Source organism: Chinchilla lanigera, unplaced genomic scaffold (assembly GCF_000276665.1).
Source record: "Chinchilla lanigera isolate Chin_1 unplaced genomic scaffold, ChiLan1.0 scaffold00067, whole genome shotgun sequence".
Taxonomy (NCBI): Eukaryota; Metazoa; Chordata; class Mammalia; order Rodentia; family Chinchillidae; genus Chinchilla; species Chinchilla lanigera.
This window is the reverse complement of record NW_004955468.1, coordinates 10,083,405-10,104,964: the sequence shown is the minus strand read 5'-3', so window position 1 is coordinate 10,104,964 and position 21,560 is coordinate 10,083,405. Positions and strand designations below refer to the sequence as shown.

General features: G+C 40.1%; 1 protein-coding gene across 2 annotated transcripts in view; it reads right to left on the bottom strand.

Annotated features, from left to right (window-relative positions):
- Positions 1–3,920: 3,920 nt before the first annotated feature.
- The window catches only part of LOC102022905 (T-cell surface glycoprotein CD1c3-like), a 39,969-nt gene continuing 22,329 nt past the window's right edge, over positions 3,921–21,560 (bottom strand). Inside the window, exons 2-7 of one of the 2 annotated variants that reach the window (XM_005400142.1) lie at positions 6,955–7,142; positions 6,397–6,663; positions 5,445–5,723; positions 4,946–5,224; positions 4,522–4,612; positions 3,921–4,407 (exon numbers count right to left, since the gene is read on the bottom strand). In XM_005400142.1, coding sequence (XP_005400199.1) covers positions 4,386–4,407; positions 4,522–4,612; positions 4,946–5,224; positions 5,445–5,723; positions 6,397–6,663; positions 6,955–7,015 — 999 coding nt within the window. In that variant the 5' untranslated portion in view covers positions 7,016–7,142 and the 3' untranslated portion in view covers positions 3,921–4,385. Of the gene's footprint in view, positions 4,408–4,521; positions 4,613–4,945; positions 5,225–5,444; positions 5,724–6,396; positions 6,664–6,954; positions 7,215–21,560 lie in introns of those variants that run through there. The other variant, XM_013522487.1, reaches the window with a different exon arrangement.

Below are 21,560 nucleotides of genomic sequence, written 5' to 3'. Positions count from 1 at the left end.
TTCCTTTGTCATTGATTTACAGTTTCATTGCATTGTGGTCGGTTAGTATGCCTGGGATGATTTCAATTACTCTACATTTACTTAAACATGTTTTGTCAGCTAATGTATGGTCTATTTTGGATAACATCCCATGTGCAGCTGAGAAGAATGTGTATTCTGATGTTTTAGGGTGGAACATTCTGTAGACATTTACTAAGTCCATTTGTTCACAGGCTTGCTTTAACTCTAATATCTCTTTCATTACATTTTGTCTAGTGATCTACCTATTTATAAGAGTCGAGTATAAAGGACTCCAACTACAGTTGTGTGACCACTTATTTAGTTTTTAATGTCATAATATTCTTAATATTTGTTTAATGTAGTTGGATGAACCTGTGTTTGGTACATAAATATTTATGATTGTTATCTCTTTTTCTTGGAGTTTTTCCTTAAGAAGTCTGTAGTGACCTTCTTTTTCTCTTTTGATTAGTTTTGGCCTAAAGTTTGCATTGTCTGCAAATTGAATAAATACCTCTGCCTTTTTTAGGGTTCCTATGGCCTGAAGAATTGTTTTGCATCCTTTGACTTTTAGTCTATGAGTTTCCTTTTGGGTTAAATGTGTTTCTTCAATGCAGCATAGTGTTGCATCTTGCTTGATCCATTCTGCCCGTCTGTTTCTTTTCTTTTTGGTTTTTTTTTTTGTTTGTTTTTTTTTCCGGTACCGGGAACCGAACTCACGACCTTGTGCTTGCCAGGCAAGCGCTTTGCCGCTGAGCTAAATCCCCAGCCCCCCGTCTGTTTCTTTTGATTGATAAGTTATGACTTTTTATGTTGATGGTTATAACTGATGTGTATTGGCTTATCTTTTTCACATTATTTTCCTGTGGTTTGTTCCCTGTCTTTCTTCTCTGTTTAATTGCTTGCCCTGCCTCCTGGCTTCTTTCTGTTGGTGTATGTGCCTTGTTATTAAAAATATCAGTTGTTTTTAAATCTACTCATAAAATTTTCCAAATATGTTTTTCTTCAAAATAAGGTAACCTAATTTCAATTTCTTGCATAGTACAATAGGAAATCATACTGATATCATTTGATAATAGTACATATGTTTGGAAATTTAATATATACATATAGTTATAGCAGTATTTCTAACTACAGTTGTACTTTTGAAAACATTAAATTTCAAAAAACATCTTTTTAAAAAATGATTTGTTTGGGACCCTGGAGTATATTCCCTTAGAGATGTAGAGTCAAATTTTGGTCATTTCAGTTCACTTGAAATAATCTCTGTCTCTGTGGTATGTGGTATGTCAGTATGTGGTTATGTACAATTTATATTTTGCTTTCAGTTCTTAGGAACTGACATTTGAGCTCTTTTGATTTATACTTGTTACAGAAGAACTACACAGAGAAGTACTTCTTGCATGGCAGAGGAGGTCCACCATACATCTTGTCACAATGAACCAAGTACAAACATGGAAATGACCAAAAGCACACCACACACTGAGAAGAGCTCATTCGCAAGCAACCACACAAGCCTCTGTAAGAACAGTAAGGGTGCTACCATCAGAAAGGCAGCTGTAATTTAGAATCCATAGAAAAATTCCATGTGCAGAGAGGTTGTAGAAACAGTTGTCATTGGTGCAAAAACCAAAGAGCAACAGGACAGCTGCCAGAGGGTGCAATACTGGCTGAGGCAAAGATCAAACCAAGAAAAAGAAAAATTTCCCAAAGAGAATTGGAAAATGAGACAACCATAGGGAACTCTGCTAAACTCTGTTATTTACAGAAGTTTGAAAGCCTACACACACAGACACACACACACACACACACGAGATAAAAAGAGCACCACAGTTAATATATCCACATTTTCTGGTTATATACGAGGACTTGCATAAAACTGAAGTACAACTCAGAATAGAAGTATAAACAGTCAAGCTATGAACTCGTGCCCTCACCCACCCAGGGCTCCTCGGCACAAAGTGGAGGCCTTAGTAGCTTAAAGTGCTATGCTCAGCCTCTGCTCCATCATTGTTTTCCCTTCACCTATGATGACTTGGGAATGGCTCCTAAGAAGCCTGGATTAATAATTACAATAAGAACTAAAGAAAGCATGGGAGAGAGGGAGAGAAGGAGGGAGGATGGAAGGGAGGGAGGGAAAGATATAAGGAGGAGTCCTGGAAGGGACAGATGAAGGACAGAAATAGTCATACGTGTAATAGAGGTGGGGAGGGTGTAAGCAGAGACATCAGTGACTACTGCAGGGCAAGCAAAATCTACAAAATGTGTCCAGGCAGGGAACTTATAAAAACAAAGAATAATAAATAAACACACAGTAAAACAAACAGACCGACAAAATGCTTTACTTGGTGAGTCTCATACCAAACACTGTTTCCATTCAGCAGTGAAAAAATAAAAGACAAATTGGCAGCACAAACTCCTTATATCCATATGCTAAAGGTATAAAAGCCCAATGCAAAGAATACCTAGAATTTATTCCCATTTTAATAAAGTGGTAAGAAAAATAAATCTAAGCTCACCAGTTGCAAAATGCAGAGTCATTGATAGGTTTGACTACAAAGGGGTATGAGGGTTTATGGACTTTCAGCTCTTGATTGTGGTATTATTTATATGACTGCACACATTTGTCAAAATAAAGTTGTACATGTAATGCTGGAAATTTTACATTAGTAAAGCTGATTCAAAAGGATTTTTTGAGAGTTTATTTTTAGCAGATTGTTTTGTTTTTGGTTTTTGCTGCACTGGGGATTGAACTCAGATTCTCACACATGCCAGACAAGCACTTCACCACTGAGCTACAACCTCAGCCCCCAAGACACTGCTATGTCAACATATTCTTCCTTGATCACCTGTAAATTAGTCTTCACTTCTAAGATGAGTTTCTCACTTTTTTCTACTTCTTTCCTGTGGTAAATCAAATCTCTTCTAATTTCTGCCTATTTTATTAATTTTTGATATTTGGATTCAAAGAAATACTTTAGCATGCCAGTTTTCAAGAGAATCAATTTAGTTTGGACACTGTTACAATTTTTTTATCTACTTCCTCAGCATTTGTTGAGAAGGAATTATCACCTGAAATATTTTACTTTATTTTGATTTCATTTAATTTTTTTTTTTTTTTGAGACAGGGTCTTTCTCTGTAGTCCAGGCTGGCCTTAAACTCACAATGTAGTACAAGCTGGCCTTGAATTCACCACAGTCCTTCTGCCTCAGCCTCTAGAGTGCTGGGATTATGGGTTTTATCCCCAGTACTGAAAACAAATTAATTAATTAACTAATTAATTAATTAAACTGGGCATGGTGGTGCACATCTGTAATCAAAAGTTTTAAAGAAAGAAAAATACCAAAACAGTAAAAATAACAAAGACCAACTGAAGAATCAGTACTGCAACTTTAGACAGAGGGACACGGTGCTGGTTGTTTTCTCCCTCACTAGGTTAGCACCTACATGTACCTCTCTCATGTTCAGGGTTTTTAAAAACACTAGCTGAATTAATGGATGTATCCTAAAGCGATTAACGTTTAACCAATGTGTTCTGTCACATAGCACACAGTATATGTTCCAATCCCAAACCTTATAACCACTCTCTTGCTCCCTTTTCTTACTTATCTTGTGATATGTCTGCCCTGCAACCCCTCACATACACTCTGTCCCTCTGTTTGTGTTTGGGACAAGCTAGGTGTTGCCTTACTGTTTATAGAAAATGCGTGCATCTATAGTCTAAGCTACATTTTTGCTTAAAGTTCTAGGATGAATATGAGTGAACTAAAAAAAGAATGCTGGAGTGTTTCAGTTAAGTTAATCATTTAAATAAGAAAAAGAGTGCCAATGTTTCAAATATTCCACCAACATCAGAGGGGATAGTAAGGAGAAAAAAACTAAAAACATGATGGTTAATCTAAACTCATATGGTAGTTTGTGTTTATTTTTATTATTATTAGTTTATTATTAGTAGTTTCCCATTGAATATAGATTACATGCAGGAAAGGTACCCTTGTCATGGTCCTTACACTCAAGGAACTTAAAATAAAAAGAGGAAGGAAGTCCTGGGTAAGAGCAATTCAAGCAGCAAAAGAGGCAGGCTTGCAGCAGAGTGCAGCTGAAGGGCTCTCTGGGCTCAGAGAAGGGAATGGCTGCTTCGCACACAAGGGTTGGGAAGATCTCTGCACAAAGTGACACCAGGAATGTCAATCGATGGTTTCATACTACTGACAAAAATGGAGATGCTGTCCTAGAGAGTTCCAGAAACTAAGCCACATTAACAAGTGATTATTATGCAAAAAGAGCAACAGTTTAAATAGACTGTAGAAAGGATGTCCTCATAATGCTGTCCAAAGTTCCTGGAATTTGGCTTCTTGTTACCATGGAGGAGGCAGAAGTAGGTATCTCATGAGATACCCTGATATGAGCTGTGGAAAAATGGGAGAAACATGAGACAAGTTGAAGATGGCAAAAGAAAAGCTTACAATGGTAACAAATACGTAACAAAGCTGGCAAGAGAGGAGGAAGTACAAAAAACTCACCAACGTTTCTTATACCACAACACAGGAACTATCAGAAGCACCAGGAGCACTACCACTACCAAGGTAATCAAGGTCACAGAAAGGCCGTGTCCTGTAGTATTGGAGATATACAATCATGTCATCTTAAACTCACTGCTGGTTCTCCTCCATCCATTGGTTTCCTTAAGTAACATGTGACTGAGTAAAAGTCACACCAATCATCCTGTTACAGTCACTCTATTCCCATTCCTACCCAAGAAAGGATTCTCTATCTTCCCCCAAAAGACCTTGAACCTATGTGTTCCTCAAGTCTGGCTCCTCCTTTTCTGGAATTATTCATGTTCATGCCTTCTTCACTTCCCTCAACTAAATCTGGTATCAGACCTTCCTCTGTCCTACCTCAGGCTCAGGGGCCACCCACTCACACTTCCAATCCCCCTCTCACCCCAGTAGAGGATGATGTCCTGGTCTCCTAGACTGCTGTGTCTCACTCGACAAGACAGTCCAGCTGCCTCTTCAGCTGACACATTCAGGGTCACCCGAAGATACCATGTCCCATCAGCATGGGGAAGAATATCATCTTGTTTAGTGCCCCGTTGTTCCCGTTCACCTCGCATCCACATTACCCAAATAGGCTTTGGGTAGAAAGCAGAGATGTGACAAATCAGCAACAGTTGGCCAGACTCAAGGATGGGGCTACTGGAAAGCCAAACCTCCGGCCTCACTGCATAGAGCACAAAGAAGACTCAGATATGGACATTTAACATACAGTTTATGTATACAGATGTCCAGGTCAGTATGCAGTTAGCCTTTTTCTTCCTCTAGGAATTATCACCCAGCAACAGTGCTCCCTCTTGCCCTCTTCCTTGTGCTAAATTTGAAGAAGGTGGCAGGACAAGGTGTGACTTGAATAGAACAATCTCAGAGGAAAGGACTGAACTGACCTTGTCTTTGAAGATCCATCTTTCCTGCATCCAGGAGACCCAAAACAAAACGGGGGCACATGTTTCTGATGAGGTTGTATGCTATTTCCTTGATGCCTTTATAAGGGTTGAGTAAATCACAGACCTTCTGGGCCCTACTCCCTCCCTGAGGAGCTGGCACCCATGATGCATTTTGGAAACTCAGGAAATCTGATCCATTAAAAGCTGCATGGAGGAAGCCTTTCGAGCTCTTTCCAGAATGCAGCTCACAGCCAGCTCTCACCTGTAGGTAAAAGGGACCTGGGGGAAGAAAGGAATGAGAAAAAGATATCAAATGAAGAAAATAAGAGCAATAATATGAGAATCCAAGGGGCTGATCAGGAACTGGCATATAAAGGTTTCATGTAGATGTGATAATGAACTAAAGATATACACAATTAGAAAGCAAGGGAGGAAAAATTACTGGGGATGAAGAATGGCGCTGATAAAAGATAAATATCTTCAATTAACAAGATACGGATCTGAGCACAGTTTGAGAAATGATAGGAGAGCCCCATCATATAAGCTACAGGGGGTGGGAGGAACTTTTGTGAAGGAGAGAGAAGTGTAGCATTTCATGATGTATAAAATTGGTCACCACAGTTGTTACACTGTGAATGTAGATCCCTGGAGATATTGAAGAGCTGTATTTTCAGAAAATCAATTACAGAGTGAGCAAACTGTCTACCACTGGGTTGTAGACCACAGAAGGAGATCACAGAGGAAAGATGGCAAAGCTCAGAAAAAAAATATATATTCCTAAAGTAGCAAAAACCTGGAAATTTTCAGTAAATGTTTGGAATATCCCCTAAGAGATTTATGCATGCAGACTTTTGCCTTGGGATGGGATAATGGATGTGTCTGAGAAAGGAATAGAAAATATTTCACAGAAATAGCACCCTCAAGAAATCTTAGTTGAGTTGATTGAACTTACATTTGAACTGAAATTGACTGGCGTAGTTTTGTACCTCCTGAGTTAATCCAGCAAAGTAGACATGGAATAGCACCTGCATATCTACCAATTCTTCATTGCTGAAGTTGCTCCGGGACCAGGTGTGCAGGAAAATTATTGTGCCTGATTCACTGTCCCAGCCATGAGTCTGCAATTCACCCAGCCAAGCTGAGCCAAGATTTTGTACCCATGATTGGTTGGCATATGATGAGATCTGGATTAGGTACCATGAGATGTGTTCCTCGACCACTATGGAAGGTTAAGCATCATAAGGAAAACAGACGAGAAAGGAAAAAAGAAAGAGAAGATAGAAAATGAACCAGTTACCAGAGAAAGAAGTAGAATAATGCCCAGCTTAGCAATGACATTTTCTTACGGAGGGCCCCCTGCTCTGACACAATCCTCCAAAAGAATATACTATACCTGAGACAAGGTGCTCCAACTCCAAGACTTCCAGTATTCTAAGTAATCTATCTTGAGAGAGCTCACAACCCTCTAACCCAGACCCAACCAATTGGACCGCAATAGAGATGTTCTTACCATGTGCGTTGTTACTGCCTGGAAGGAGAACATCCAAGAACAGAAATTGTAGAAACAGCATGTCATCTATAGATGTCTCCTCTTCTTACCAAAGCTGGGCATTCGCGTCAAATCTCAACAAATGTACTATTTCATGTGGGTGTAACTTTCTTCTTCTACCAACAACCTCCTCTACTGGCCGTTGATGGCTATGAAGAAAATCAACAGCATCCTTCAACCTTGGGCCTCCTACTTAATCTCTCATTTGCCCTCTATCTTTGAACTGGTTATCCTCTCTGCCCTTGATTTGAACTGCTCTCCTCCCCACTAAGCTCCATCCTATTTACAGCACTTCATCAGCCATTCCTGGAAAAAGTGGCATGTGACATTTAAAGGTCACTTCATGGCTCTAGAGCTTGCACCCTGTCTGTAAAACGAGAAGGAGGAACTTTGTGCTTTCCCGTGCCCCTGCTCACTTTAACAGATTGCAGTCCTTCCAGTTTTTCCACTTAGCTATGCTTCCAGACTCCCTCACGTCCCCCTTCCAGTTGCTCCATCTCTCTGCCTTTTAATATCCTCTGAGCCTTCCCTTTCCCATTTCATCCCTTCTTCAACCACCTTTCCCATTTTTCAGCTCTCATTGGTGACTTTTTAAGTTGAAGAGTTTGCTTCTTTATATCTCTTTGTACTTTCCCATTGACCTTAGACATCACATTGCAGCCATTTGAAATATATATGACTATAGTATAAGGAAGCCCTTCTATTGAGAGTAATCCATATATTCAGTTACCAGAATAGTGTCTCATATATAATAGGTACTAACTATCTTACTAGATATGGGAATATACAGAGATCAACAATATAGTTTCACCTATGTATTTTAAACTACAGAAGTATATTTAAGCTGAGAACTAAAAGGCATTGTGATATTTTCTATTTTAGTATGAAGAATCCCAGATACAAATATATTTATAAAAATGTTTTCTAGAAAAGGACTGCACCTGCCTGGGGTGCTTTTGGAGTCCCTGGAATGTCCATAATGTAAAATTCTAGAGGACCAGCATGCACTTCTCCCTGAGGACTGACCTCCATGCCGTGTGCAATTGTGAAGAACGAGAGGCTGCCTACAAGCAGAGACCATAAGCACCACATATAAGTTAAATTTTGTAATGTGACCAAATTCTACAGTCAGGAACCAATGTTTCTGAATGTTCAAGTTTATTGAAGTAATCATGAGATGTTCTTGGTTATTTAGTAGTAATCCTGACCAGTTAATGTGTGAAAGCAAAATCATTTTGGGACCCAGGCAATACATTTATTATTATAGTGCCTGCAAAATAGTATTCACTGAATGCAGGGGTGAGCATACTTTGGAATCACATTTGTGACACTATTTCCTTTTTAATACATTTAATTTATTGTATATATTTACTGTGTAAAATGTGATGTTTTAAAAACCATAGTGTCTTTCTCAAACTTGTTGACATTAATAACAAGGCTGGAAATAACTTACAATAAGCTCTTCTTAGTATAGCCAGGAATATTTGCAAGTCTCCATCAGCTACAAACACCTTTAAGAACAGTAGTTCCTCTTCAAATAGATCACCAGAACCAGCATTCACTTTGTGAATGGTAAGCTCTTAGTTTGGGGTTTTAGGAAGTGGTAGCAGGTACAGTACTATCTGCTCTCACATATTTTTTCTCTTCTCCATAACTCTACAAGAGAAGCATAGTTCTGCACTGTAGGCTATGGAATGTGAAAGGCTGGAACCATAAACCACCTTCAGGCTTCGCTATTTAAGATATCACGTCTGATGTCCTTGCTCTGGACTACTGTCTTGGAGTTTGCCTAATGAACCATGTTGTGGTATATGTTCTACATTTCATTTATAACTGTCACATAACCTAGCTAGACTGGCTAGCTTTGTGGTGTTATAAGTGGCATCCTTCCTTTCTTGCTGAACTCAGAATCCACTGTCATAAAGATAGCACGAGGTAGATGAATCAAATTTTCAAAGACTTGATTGTTTGCCTGAATAACCTAAGTGATCTGACTAGGATTGAACCCCAGATGGAGTGATCTTATTCACTGTTTTGTGTGTGGATGTGTGTCTTTCACCAAAATTCATATGTTGAGTCCCTAACCCCCATAGCAGTAGTGTAATGCTGCACCTGCAAAGGAAGTAATTGGTAAATGAAATATTAATGGTGGGGCTTTGATCTGATTGGGTAGGCATCCTTATAGTAATTATAAAAGACATTGGCCAGCTCTTGGAGCAAAAGGCTGCAATCCCACTGTAATCCCATCACTTTGGGAGGCTGTGGCAGGAAGATCACAAATTCAAGCCCAGCCTGTGCAACTAAGTGAGAATATGTCTCAAAATAAAACAGTTTTTAAAGACTGGAAATGTAACTTAATGAGAAAGTACCATAAAAAATCAAAAGTACCAAAGAACTAGTGCTTACTCAACATTCCTCTTCTTCTCTCTCTCTCCCTATCGTCTGTGTGTGTATGTGTGTAATGGTTAGCAGTATCCCCTCATTATTGTGGACTGATTAGGCCTGCAGTCTCCCACAGAAATGGATATGAAGGCTTAAATAAATGAAACAAGTGATACGATTTTAGGATTCTAGGAGTTTCAAAACCATCTAACAGAATTCAAGATTCTGTAGGGGCTAAGACAAAGAACTTCTCTGGGCAGCCCATATTTATTTGGTTTTCAAACAGAGAAGGATACTGAAGAAAATGAGTGACTCTAGCAGGATCCTGGGAAATACTTTCCTAAGTAGTAAATTATGTCAGTCAGGAGAACTACCTTATCTTTGGGTTGGTATCTATTGTAGGAGTGTGGAGCCTGCAGCTCCGGTCTCCTTTTAGTTAATTGGGGTTGGAACCTAATGTCTTCAGTTGTGGCCTCATGTTGTCCTTTGAGGCATCTCAGCTTCCCAGGCCAATATAGGCTTCAGTGGGGACCAGTGACTCGTAGAGTTTCATTTACTATGAGTCCGTTGCTCGTCACCAGACAAGGGGCATAGATAGGCCTTGCACAACTCACAACTAAGCGTGAGAAAACCAAAGGGTTAGTATTAAATCCTGCTCAGAGCCACTTCATAATGGTCTCCACCGTGTGTGTCTGTGCATCCATCAAAGAAAAGCCACGTCAGCACACAGTAAGCAGCCAGCTGTCTACAGTCCAAGAGGACTGGCATTGTGAAAAATCGAATCTTCCAGAACCTTTATCTTTATCTTGAACTTCCATTTACTATAACTATGAAAATAAACTTTTGTGCTTCATGGGCTTTTTTTTTTTTTTTTTTTTTGGTACCAGGAGTTGAACTCAGGACCTTGCACTTGCTTATTCCACTGAACTATATCCTCTGCCCAATTTTTGTGTTTTAAACCACACAACGTACTGTGGTTTTTGATAGCATCCTGGGCAGACTAACAACACTCACCTAGTTGTAGCAGCGCTGGAAAACCCCATCTGAGTCTGCCCGACTTAGGGGCTGCCCCTGTGCATGAGAGAACAGAGGAAGAAAACAGGAGAAGGAAAAAGGGGAGGGCAGAAGGTACAATCTGAGAGCAGCTTGCTACAGAGGAAAAAGGTGGGGAAAAATATATATACCTATGATAGGTATATAGGTAAATAGAGATACAGATATATAGATATAGGTATGTTCTCTCTGCTGTATTCTTGTTCTCAAAGAAAAAAGTGAAAAATGAGAGAAAAAAAGTATTTTAGAAAGATTCTCTCTCAAGAGAACTAGCAGAGTAGTAACACCCTCACCCTTGCCATAGTAAGACCCATCGTCAGCCAGACACTTAGAGCCCTGCTTTCTTTGGAAACTTGACTCCTTTAACTCCTACGATAACCACATCAACGCTCTCCACTGAAATCAGCTTTTCTTCTCCAGTCTCATTGACATGAGTGGCCCCAGGTTAGGCCACCGTCCCCTAACTGAATGTCACAGATACGTCAGCTCAGCTCTCTGCTTCAGTTACTACATGAAATGTGGACATTCCAGGCATGGGGGCACATGACTGTAATCCCAGCCACCAGAAGGCAGAGGCAGGAGGATTGTTGTGAGTCTGACAACAACCTTGGCTGTATAGTGTGACCCAGTCTCAAAAAAAAAAAAATGTGAACTTGATCACATTGATCTCCTGCTTAAAATATTTTTAATTGCTTTCATGAAAATAACCAAACTCCACCAGGTGTGGTGGCGCACGCCTGTAATCCCAGCACTCAGGAGGCTGAGGCAGGAGGATCATTTCGATTTCAAGACCAGCCTAGGCTACAAAGTGAACTCGAGGTCAGCCTGAACTGCATAGCGAGACCCTGTCTCAAAAAGACAGAAAGAAAGAAAATAACCCAAACTCCATCCCCGAAAAGGGAGGGAAAGAGGTAGTATACAAAGAGAAACTGTCAGACTATCTGTGCTGGTGAATATTTGTAAATCTAAGCATCTGGAATTTATGTAAAATGCTGTAGGGAGAGGAGAAATTTATAGAGGACCTCTGGATAACCCAAATGCTCAAAAAAGGGGAATCTGAGAAGTGTGGGACATCCTGTACTAGCACCCAGCCAGAAAAGAGGGTCTCGGCTACCTGGGGGAGCCCAGCATTCCTCCTCTCTCCCCAGTTTCCCTGAGCCCCTTCCCCGGTTCTGCTAATACTCAGGCCGCAGGCACCACCATGTTCGCCTTTGCCTGGGCTCTTCTGTGGTCCACCCTAAGTCAGCCTCAGGGGGTGGCTTTTGTCCCCTGACAAACATAGCTTCTCCCCAGAACTCTGATGTTATCCTCCCACCCCACACCATCCCACACCATCTCACACTCTGCTCTGTCATCCCCTTCCCACAGGCAGGAGCCCCACCCATTGCCCACTTCCCTCACAGAGAAACCCCACAGCCTCCCGTGACCTCAGGGCTCCCTCGGGGCTTTTCATTTCCCCTTCAGCTCTGCTTCATTGCCCTCCGCAGACCTGTCTCTAATCTGTCTTCTTCTCAGTGCCATCTACAACCATGGAAAGGCCCCAGCCAGACCAGCAGGATGAACTCCTGGCCAGACCGCTTGCTGTACACTGTGAAGTGACTGGATTGGAAGAACTCAGTGGTGTCTAATTCCATTTCAAATTTAATATTCTTTGATTTGATCTGTGTTCTTCGGCATTCCCATTTACATAGTCTTTTCTTTCTCTTCTCTGCTACCATGTCCTCAGTTCTTATACTTTGTATGTGTTCTCCGATTGTTCTCACCCTTTCTCTGAGTTCCCGGGTTTCCTTTCTGTTCACATCAGTTCTACCTAAACTCCCTACCATTCGTGCTAAGGACTGCTCCCACTGTACCTAAATTTTGAAACATCAAAAACTGTCTTATCACTCAAGCCGTAGATTTTTGTAGGTAAATATATAAACCACAAGTAAGACATTTATATTGCCAGGTAGAATATAAGAAAAAAAAACATTTAAAAACTACAAAACACATAGATATTGGGAAAATGATCATTTTAAAAATTATTTATACATGCCTACAATGAACTCACAAGAATAGGAAATCCACAAGAAGCAAAATAAATAAAATGAGTGAATAAAAAGCAAAATGGAAAGCTAACAGTCGAGATTCCAGGGACACTGTCAGGATTTCATTCCAGACAGTGTAGTCTACAATATGTACGTCGTAAATGTGCAAAGACAAAGACAGCCTTTATTAGACCATTGATGAAACTTGTTTAGGGAAAATCCATCCAAGCGGGCAGGGGAAAAAAAAAAAGTATCTTGCAATCGACTTAGACTTTGGTCATATTTTTTTAAATTGTCCTTTCCAAAAATTTTATTCACAAGTCAGTCCTCATATGAATTTGGAGTAATAATTTTACTTGTCTTAAAGTGTCTAATCCACAAAATGAACAATAAAAAATGTTTCCACACTGGTAAAAGCACTACCCCATTCAGCAGAAGCAAGCACCAAGTTCTTTCCTACAGACCCACAGTCAATGCAGTCCTCTTTTGGCTGATTGAACCAGTCTTTGCTTTGCACAGTTTGAATACACACAAATTTCCAAATTTACCATGTTAGGTTACCCTGGCTTACATAAAACCAGTCCTCCAACAGGATGGCTCAAATTTCAGTTTTCAGGGTGTATCTGTTAATAACTGCACAAGCACAAACTTTACCACTAGCTCTTCAGTTCACGGATCACTATGACAATAACAAACGCACATGTAATTGGGGATTAATTGCATCATTTATTTCCAAGTTTTCCAGTGATTGCTGTTCTGTTCTGTTCTGCTCTGCTCTGTGCATAGACAGCAAACCATGAAGTTGTGTTATTTCTTTATATCCCTGTAGCAAATCCATGTGACATCTTACGTGAATGGATACTAGAATGGCAACTAGGCAGCAAAAGCAAAAATGACAGTGACAACAGAAAACTGACAATGCTGGAAGTAAGATTTCAATTTAATGCAAAAGATGCTTCAGAAGAAAGGATTGCCTGTGGAGATGGTATTGTGGGAACTGTTTGAGGGCCTATAGATAGGAAGCTTGAGGAACTTGGTGACACAAATACATCAGCTAGATGGGGAAAGTCAGAAAGAGAATGATGTGCCCCGTGCAGGGACACAGCAGAAATCTCCACGATAAAGGAACTCTTGGAGAAACTCCTATTGATACTTTGAAAACTCAAAGTGTAAATTATTGGAAGCTGATCCACACCTAGATTGAGCACAAAATTTACAAATGCAAGAGAAGACATTCCGTGTCTTAACGTTGTATGACAAAGAGACAAGCACCGTTCAAAATACTCTCAGTTTTAGAAAAAAAAAAAAAACACTCTGATCCGGAGATTCCTAATGTGTTGAATTACAGTGTGCTAAACAAACACTAGGTTTACTATTGTTTACCACCCTTTATGTATATAACCTACAGTAAAAGGGTTATAAGAATATTTTGAGAAGAATGTTTAAAAGTCACAAGATGATCATAATCTCCCCATGGATTATCGAGATCTTTTTACCTGGATTCACTTATGGCATCAAAACTTCTAAGTCCTGTATTAACATGCAAAACCACCAGTAGACTTAATGTTGTAAAACTTGGAGTCAAAATTTTAAAAAGAATTGCAATACATTAAGCACAGGGGTATATTTTTTAGGATATTATCATTTCACCTTTCCTAAAGAATACCTTAATCTTTTGATGCTTGCAAAGAATTATGCATATTGAATTGGAATTCTAATGTCATTCTGCTTTTAGCATTAAATTTACTTAAATAACATGCCAAACTATTGCTGAACACACCAATCTAGAAGATATTATTGCAAGAATACTTCTGCCTTATCTTCCAGAATACAATATTTTGTTAACATAGTAATCCCCCTGTTATGGCTTCTATCTAGATCCCCCCATCAGCTTCATGGAGTCATAGGTGAAGCTTTTCAGAGGTGGCTGGATCTAGAATGTATAATGCTAGGATCAAGGAAGTGTGATTACTAAATTAGTCCACTGCTTGATTTGGCATAGTTATAGATATAGATAATGAGAAGGCTCACATACAGCCTGGATAGAATATAAGGGACAGAAAGAGAGCTGCTGTCATGGCTTGCTGTTTTGCTGCCATCTGCCTGCCATGAACTGTTTTTCCTCTGCAATGCCCCTCTGCCATGCCATCCTGTCTTGGAGCCAGAAAACTATGAACTGAAACCTCTATAAACTGTGGGCTGCAATAAGCCTTTTCTCCTTTAACTTTGGCTATTGTGTATTTTGCCTCGGCAACACGAAAAGTAATTGAGACACCACCATATCAATGGTTTTGCTCTGCTCAGTTTTGGTCAACCATGGTCCAAAGATAGATGGAAATTTCTATAAATGAATAATTCGTAAGTTTTACATTGTGCAACATTCTGACCACTGGGTTGCAATTTTGTGCTGCAACTTGCCCATGGTGTTACTCATCTCTTTGTCCAATATATCTGTGCTATGTCTGCTACATGCCCCTTAGTCATTTAGCAGCTGTCTTGGTTATCAGGTCAACTGTTACAAGATTCTCAGTGCTTGCGTTTTAAATAAACTTTCTGTTATGATTTAGATCTACAATGTCGCTCAAAATTCTCATGTGTTCAGATACGGGATTTGGGGAAGCTGATTGCCTCATAGGTCACTATACTCATCAGTGGATTGATCCCATGAGTTCAGTAGCTACAGCTGCTACAGTGAGAGGACTAGCCTTCCTCTGCCTGCCCTTACACTGTCATGTTTCTGCCTTGAGGCCAGCAGGCCATGGACAGAATCCCCTGAATCGTGAGCCAACTTAAACCTCTCCTTCTTTAACTTGTGGGTGTTGGGTGTTATGTCCAGCAATGGCAAAGCTGACTAATATGTCTTTTATAAGGTTATGTGTTACTTGAACCTATGGCATAACCTAACACTGCACTACTTGCTGTTCATTCCCCTCACTTCATGTCATTATGTAGGAAAGTGTCATCTCACATCATCACAGAGAGAAGGTGATGGCAGCACAGTGACACATGTTGAGAGAGATGGCATTCGGGTATTGTTACAGTAAATTATTATGATTGTTCTATTAGTTATTATTGTTCATTTCCTACCATGCTTAACAAATAATTTACACTTTATCACAGGTGAGTGTATATCGGAGTCTGTCTGCATTTTCAGGCACCCATGGGGGCACTCAGAACACATCCTCCAAGAATGAAGGAGGCCTATTTTTCCTTGAAAATTTCTTTTCGAAAAGATTACGGACTATCACACATTGAATTCTGAGCAGATAATGATATCAGGGTAACATCATTGTAAATTCACCAGTGGTTTTAAACCTATATTAATATTGCCAATGTTTCTCCGTCGCTGAAAAGTACTACTATTCTTGTATGATAGTTTAAAAACTGGGCTGCAATAATCTTGCAGTACCATTTACTACCAAATTTTAAAAAGTAATGTGCACAGATCAAAGAATATATAATGCCAAAGAATTTTTCAAGCATTTTCAGTTGGTTATTATATTCTCCAAGCATAGTGGCACCATCAGATCCCTGAATCTTCTAATCATTCTTGTCAAAATTCATCTTTTGTAACTTGTCTGTTAGTGATTTATGCAGTAGTGCTTTTCCAATTAATACTAATAATTCAAGGGTCGGGGATATAGCTCAGCAGCACAGCATGTGCCTGGCAAGTACAAGATCGTGAGTTCGATTCCTGGTACCAAAAATAAACAAACAAATAAATACTATTTAATCAGTTTTACACTTCATGTCCTAAACAATGACATTAATGTTAGTCTTTCATATGAATGTTCTGTCATTATGTTACAACTTGCTGCAGTATTTGCAGAATGAAGACAACACTGAAAACTGTTTTTAGATGATGCTCAGAATACTTGACTTTGCCCTGCCAAAAACTGAATCACCAATACCATGCTTCCACTTACATACGTCAGTATTTTTCTATAGTTCATTTACAGTAATAAAAAAAAGTAGAGATAATAGGGAGGTCTTGGATTATGCAGTCTTTCTCTGTATTCCTCGAGGGTCCTTGGCAATCCAAAATTAGTTTATTGATTCCAGGGATTAAGATAATTTGCAACTACTTTTAATCTCCGCAGTGGTAACTCTCCTGCTTTACATTCACCCCTAGGATGCAACCCTTTAATAAGGCACCAATGTAAAATGTGGGCTCCACTGATAGCTTTGAGGGTTTACAGAGTCTGTCAGCAGCTTCACTTCTTAGTATTACAAGCCGCCTCTCACAGAATAAGCAGATGCCTCTAGTGGATAAGCAGCCCCCAAGTACACTGTACAGTACATTCAGGGAAACGTAGAGTACTGTACACAAAAGGCACGGAGGCTTTTATAAACAAGATTACAAAACTGTAGAAAGAAAAGATGGATCATAAGTCTGAGTGGTGGGTCATAAGATCAAACAGCATGCCTTGATTATAAGTCTGAACAACTCAGACTTATGGGTAGGTCGTTAATGGGCAGGTCATTAAACAGGGATTGTCTGTAGAGGATTCACCTCCGTGGGTTTCGTTCCTCTCCCTGATACTGACTCAGTAATTCATTTTGTTTTTGTTGGTTCTTTGGTACTTGGAGGTAGATTGTATTTTATATTTTTCTTGCTTTTTCTAGCTATTCCTTATAAAAGAATTGGTCCAAATTACATGATCTAACATTTATGGGATACAGCACTTCCTCTTCTTTTTCTGGTTGTTTCTTAACAGAATTTATCATGTAGTAAGTTTGAAGCAAAAGTTTGTGCCCCAGAAATCTCAGCAATGAGAGCCAGAACAGGAAAATTCAAACTATTTAATAGGAAATGACTCCTGCACACTGGGACAAGGTAGAAGTGTTTACGGTTCATTTTTTCACTGGTCTACCTCTGGATCTTGAAGTCAGTTCAAAATAATATGAAGAGGAATCAAATCTGAGAATCCTATCTGGGCTACATACCTAGTCTAGGCTGAAAGTCAAGGCAAAAACTGGCCCTGAATTTTTGCTGCTGAATGTTTTAAAAGAGTCTGTGCCTAAGAGATCTCTGGCCAATGATAGAATGTTTGCTGATATGGTCTAGTTGAAGGTCATTTCTTATAGAATCCCATGTATATTTAATAAAACTTGCACTGATTTTGTGGCTTATGTTTTCAACACCGACTTTATCTGTGAGAGCTACACATTTATTTAAGACCCAGTAAATAAAAGCCCACTCCCACGGGAATATGCTTGCTCTAGTGGATGCCATAGCCAGCCATCGCCTACCTTCTTCAGAACAAATATTTTTATTCCCTGAGCCCCATAGAGTACTGACTGCTCACAATATGTCCCTCTTCAAAAATCTCCTTCTGTGCAAAGGAGCTCCTTTGCCTAAAGAGACACTTCTTCCCTGAGAGCTGCCCCACACAAATGTGAAAGTAAAGAGCTACACAGCCCCTCATTTTAGGAAATCTTGGAAGACTCATGCCAGCTGTAAAACTCTCTGTAAGGCTGGCTGAGTCCTCTGTAATGACACAGTCCTGTGTCATCTCTCTCCTCTCACACAGATCCATCTCTCCTTGCACACAGTCTTGCTTTCCTCTCCTTCTTACTGGTCTTTTTTCTGAAGCACACCACAACATGTCTGTCTGAGTCTGTTTCTTTAGACACTTGATGTAAAAACACCCACTTGACATTGGGCACAGCCATTTTAAGCAGCAGCAATCTCCCAAGGTAAAAACCTCAAGTGGCTACTAGATAAGAAGTCCTCTCACTGCCCGTCCTGGCTCCGTTAGGACAGAAACAGCTGAACAGCGCATAACAGCCAATCATGTGAACCACAGAGGCCACTACACACCGATACAACCAAAGGCTCTTGTCATCACTCCCGAATTTCCAAAGACAAGGGCCATTTGAATTGGACCTACCAGGAGATTCTTCTCACATTCCTTCATTCTCATTTGTTATATTGTAATGGAAGACCGCAGACCACTGTAGTTTCTTTGACTTTTCCCTGAGGAGAGTATATTCAGCTAAAGTACAGATGCTACTAATTCATCATATGCAAAATTATAGAAAATATATGCAAATTTTATTCCACCTTTTATTCTAACTTACAAACCTTCTTTGGGTTTTTTTATGTTATATATGTTTCCTAGTTTCAATATAAATAAGGCACTTTCTCTACTTTAGATTTATCTCAGTGAAATGAGTTACAATATATTTCACTGCGCTATTTTCCCAAAAGTTTACCCTGATTTCTGTTTCTTTTCATACAAATTTTGGTTGCACTTTTCTTTCCTGGCTTAGAAAATACAGAGATTAAATGTAATTTAGAAATATAACTTGGGTGTAATTATGAGACACCTGATTTTGCTTTAGCCAAAACTAAACAGCCTGTGTAAGACTAGCTTGAAAAAATAGAGTTTGAGGGGAAAATTACATAAACCAAAGTAGTCAACATAAAGTTGATATTCAGCTGATATTCTGAATTAGTTAGAGTTAAGTTTTGGCTGCAAGTGATAGAAAATTCAAACAAACAATATCTTCTAAAAATGCATGAAAGTAAGCAAAGCAGGATTGCCTTTCCAGCCAGAGTGTCAGGAGCTTGGTTCTCCATTTCCTCTTTTTTGGGTTTTTTTTTTTTAATTTTTTGACTATGCTTTGTTGGCTGAGTCTTTAAAATGGTTGATCCTCGTTCCAAAGGTCATTGACTACATGGAGAAGGCTGCTAAAGCTCCTCCCATCTAAGTGCCCTTTGCGTTAGCAAGGAAGGGAAAAGAAAGGTGGGTGCACATCCACTTCTCCTAGCGTCAGATGCACTTCACTGAAGTTACCCTCCAGGGGTTAGTCATGTGGCCACAACTAGCTGAAGTCTTCCTCTGTTTAATTGATTCAACTGAGAAAAGTAGTTTTACCCTATCCAGCTCATAAATGGGAGGAAGGAGAAAAAAGTAGAAAACAGACTCTAGGTAACCAGTATGGTTTCTGCCATATAACCCTATTTGTCAAGCCATCTATCCATTTGGGTACTTGGTACATAAGGGGGAACCAATTCACTTGAATGCGCCATCAAAAAATAATAGGTCAAGCCAGGCATGATGGTGCATGCCTGTAATCCCAGCACTTGGGAGGCTGAGGCAGGAGGAGCATTACAAGTTCAAGACCAGCCTGGGCTACAAAGTAATCTCAAGGTCAGCCTGAACTGCACAGCAAGACTCAGTCTCAAAAAGACAATAAATAAATAAATAAATAAATAAATAAATAAATGGTCAGAGACCTCTGTGTGTGTGTGTGTGTGTGTGCATGTGTGTGTTTAGTGTAATTTATGCCCATATTGGGGTTTTACACTGTTTTTAATATTTTTGCCTAAAATGTGGGCATGTTAAATACATAGTCTAAAAGTTGCTGTTGCTCAAAAATAAATTAGTTCTATAGGTATTATAGTTTAGATCTAAATGTACCCAAAAGTCTCATGTTCTTGGGTGGGGGGCTGTCAGTGGAGGCATGATTCAGAGGGTGTACTCACATCCCTGGCTCTTTCCTCCTGCCTTTGCTTCCTGGCTCCATGCTTTCCTCTGCCATGCCATTTCTCCTTTGGAGTTGATTAACTATAGATTAAACCCACTTAAAGTGTCAAAAGAAAAGTCTCCTCCTTTAAACTGTGGGTGAAAGGGATTTTGTCCAAACAGCAGGGAAGTGACTGATACAATGGGAGACTTGGAGTCTATTTGTTCTGAGAGCTCTAATATGAGATCCTTATATTTTCTAGAGTATCAGAGATCTGCACCCCTGGGCCAGGTCACATGGTGTTCTGTAAAGTAACTTTGTCCTTTGTTATTCTAAGATGATAAAATCAAGGCTGGGGATTTAGCTCAGTGGCACAGCGCCTGCCTGGCAAGCACAAGGTCATGAGTTCGATTCCCAGTACTGGAAAAAAAAAACAAAAAAACCTGAGATAAAACCATCTTATGTAAGAGATAATAACACAGGAGTCTATGAACCTCACAAAATTTATTGAAATGCCTTCCTTGAGGACTTTGTTCATTGCTCCAAATAATTTCTTTCCTAGAGAAACTGGTGGGACAATTTTCCTTGTGACTACTGGACCAAGAAGCCATAATTCTCATGAAGTTATTATCTGAAAAACTTCTAAACTTAAATTGCAATTGAGCCTGCTTTAATCATCCTGTGATCCTATAAAAATGTGTGACCTACATTTGACCAGTATATAAGCTACCATGAAACTTAAAAAAAAAAAAAAAATACACATCTTCTTGGCTTCTTTCTATTTCATAGGTTAAATATTTCCTTGGACTTTGGTCTTATATTATTAATGATATATTTGAATTATATGTCTTCCAGGGAATTTTAAACTATTGTTAGAAGTAAGGAATTACTGTGAATTGAAGCACTGGTTTGTAAACGGGCTCATACTTTGAGAGCCTTAGGACTCCTAGTGTGAGCATACTGAAACTTTGTTTTGATCTCTGCTGCCACCTTGTGGTAAAATATGTGAATTTCTTCTATGCTATACACTTTTTTTTTATTATTTTAAAGAAAGTAGTAAATGAGAAACAAACAAAAAATAGAACAGGGGCTCCCGGAGGGAGGGTCCCGGGCGCACGGGGAGCCTCGGGCAGGGAGCGCCGGTCTTCCGGCTGGCTAGCTTCCTGCCTCCTAGGCTCCGGGAGGGAGGGTCCCGGGTGCACGGGGAGCCTCGGGCGGGGAGCGCTGGTCTTCTGGCTGCCTGGCTTCCTGGCTCGTAGGTCCCCGGAGGAAGGACTCCTGGTGCCCGGGAGGCCACAGGGCGGGGAGCGCTGGCCCTTGGGCCGGCCTGCAGCCTAACAGGCACCTGGGAAGAGGGGCTCTGGTGCACCCGAAGCCACACGGCGGTGAGCGCTCTTGCACGCCAGCCCTCAGGCCAGCCACCGCTGCTTCTTTGAGAACTACCATGACACAGAGAAACATTGACACAATTGGCCCACCATGCACCAGCTGCAGATGCCCACCCACAGACATGTCTCAAACATGGAGAAACCCCTGGGAATACACGCCATACAACAAGTCACCTTGCTCCTGCCACTGAGAACCAGAAAAGTCCAGAGTCAGCTGAGGAGCAGCTGGTAAACAAGGACT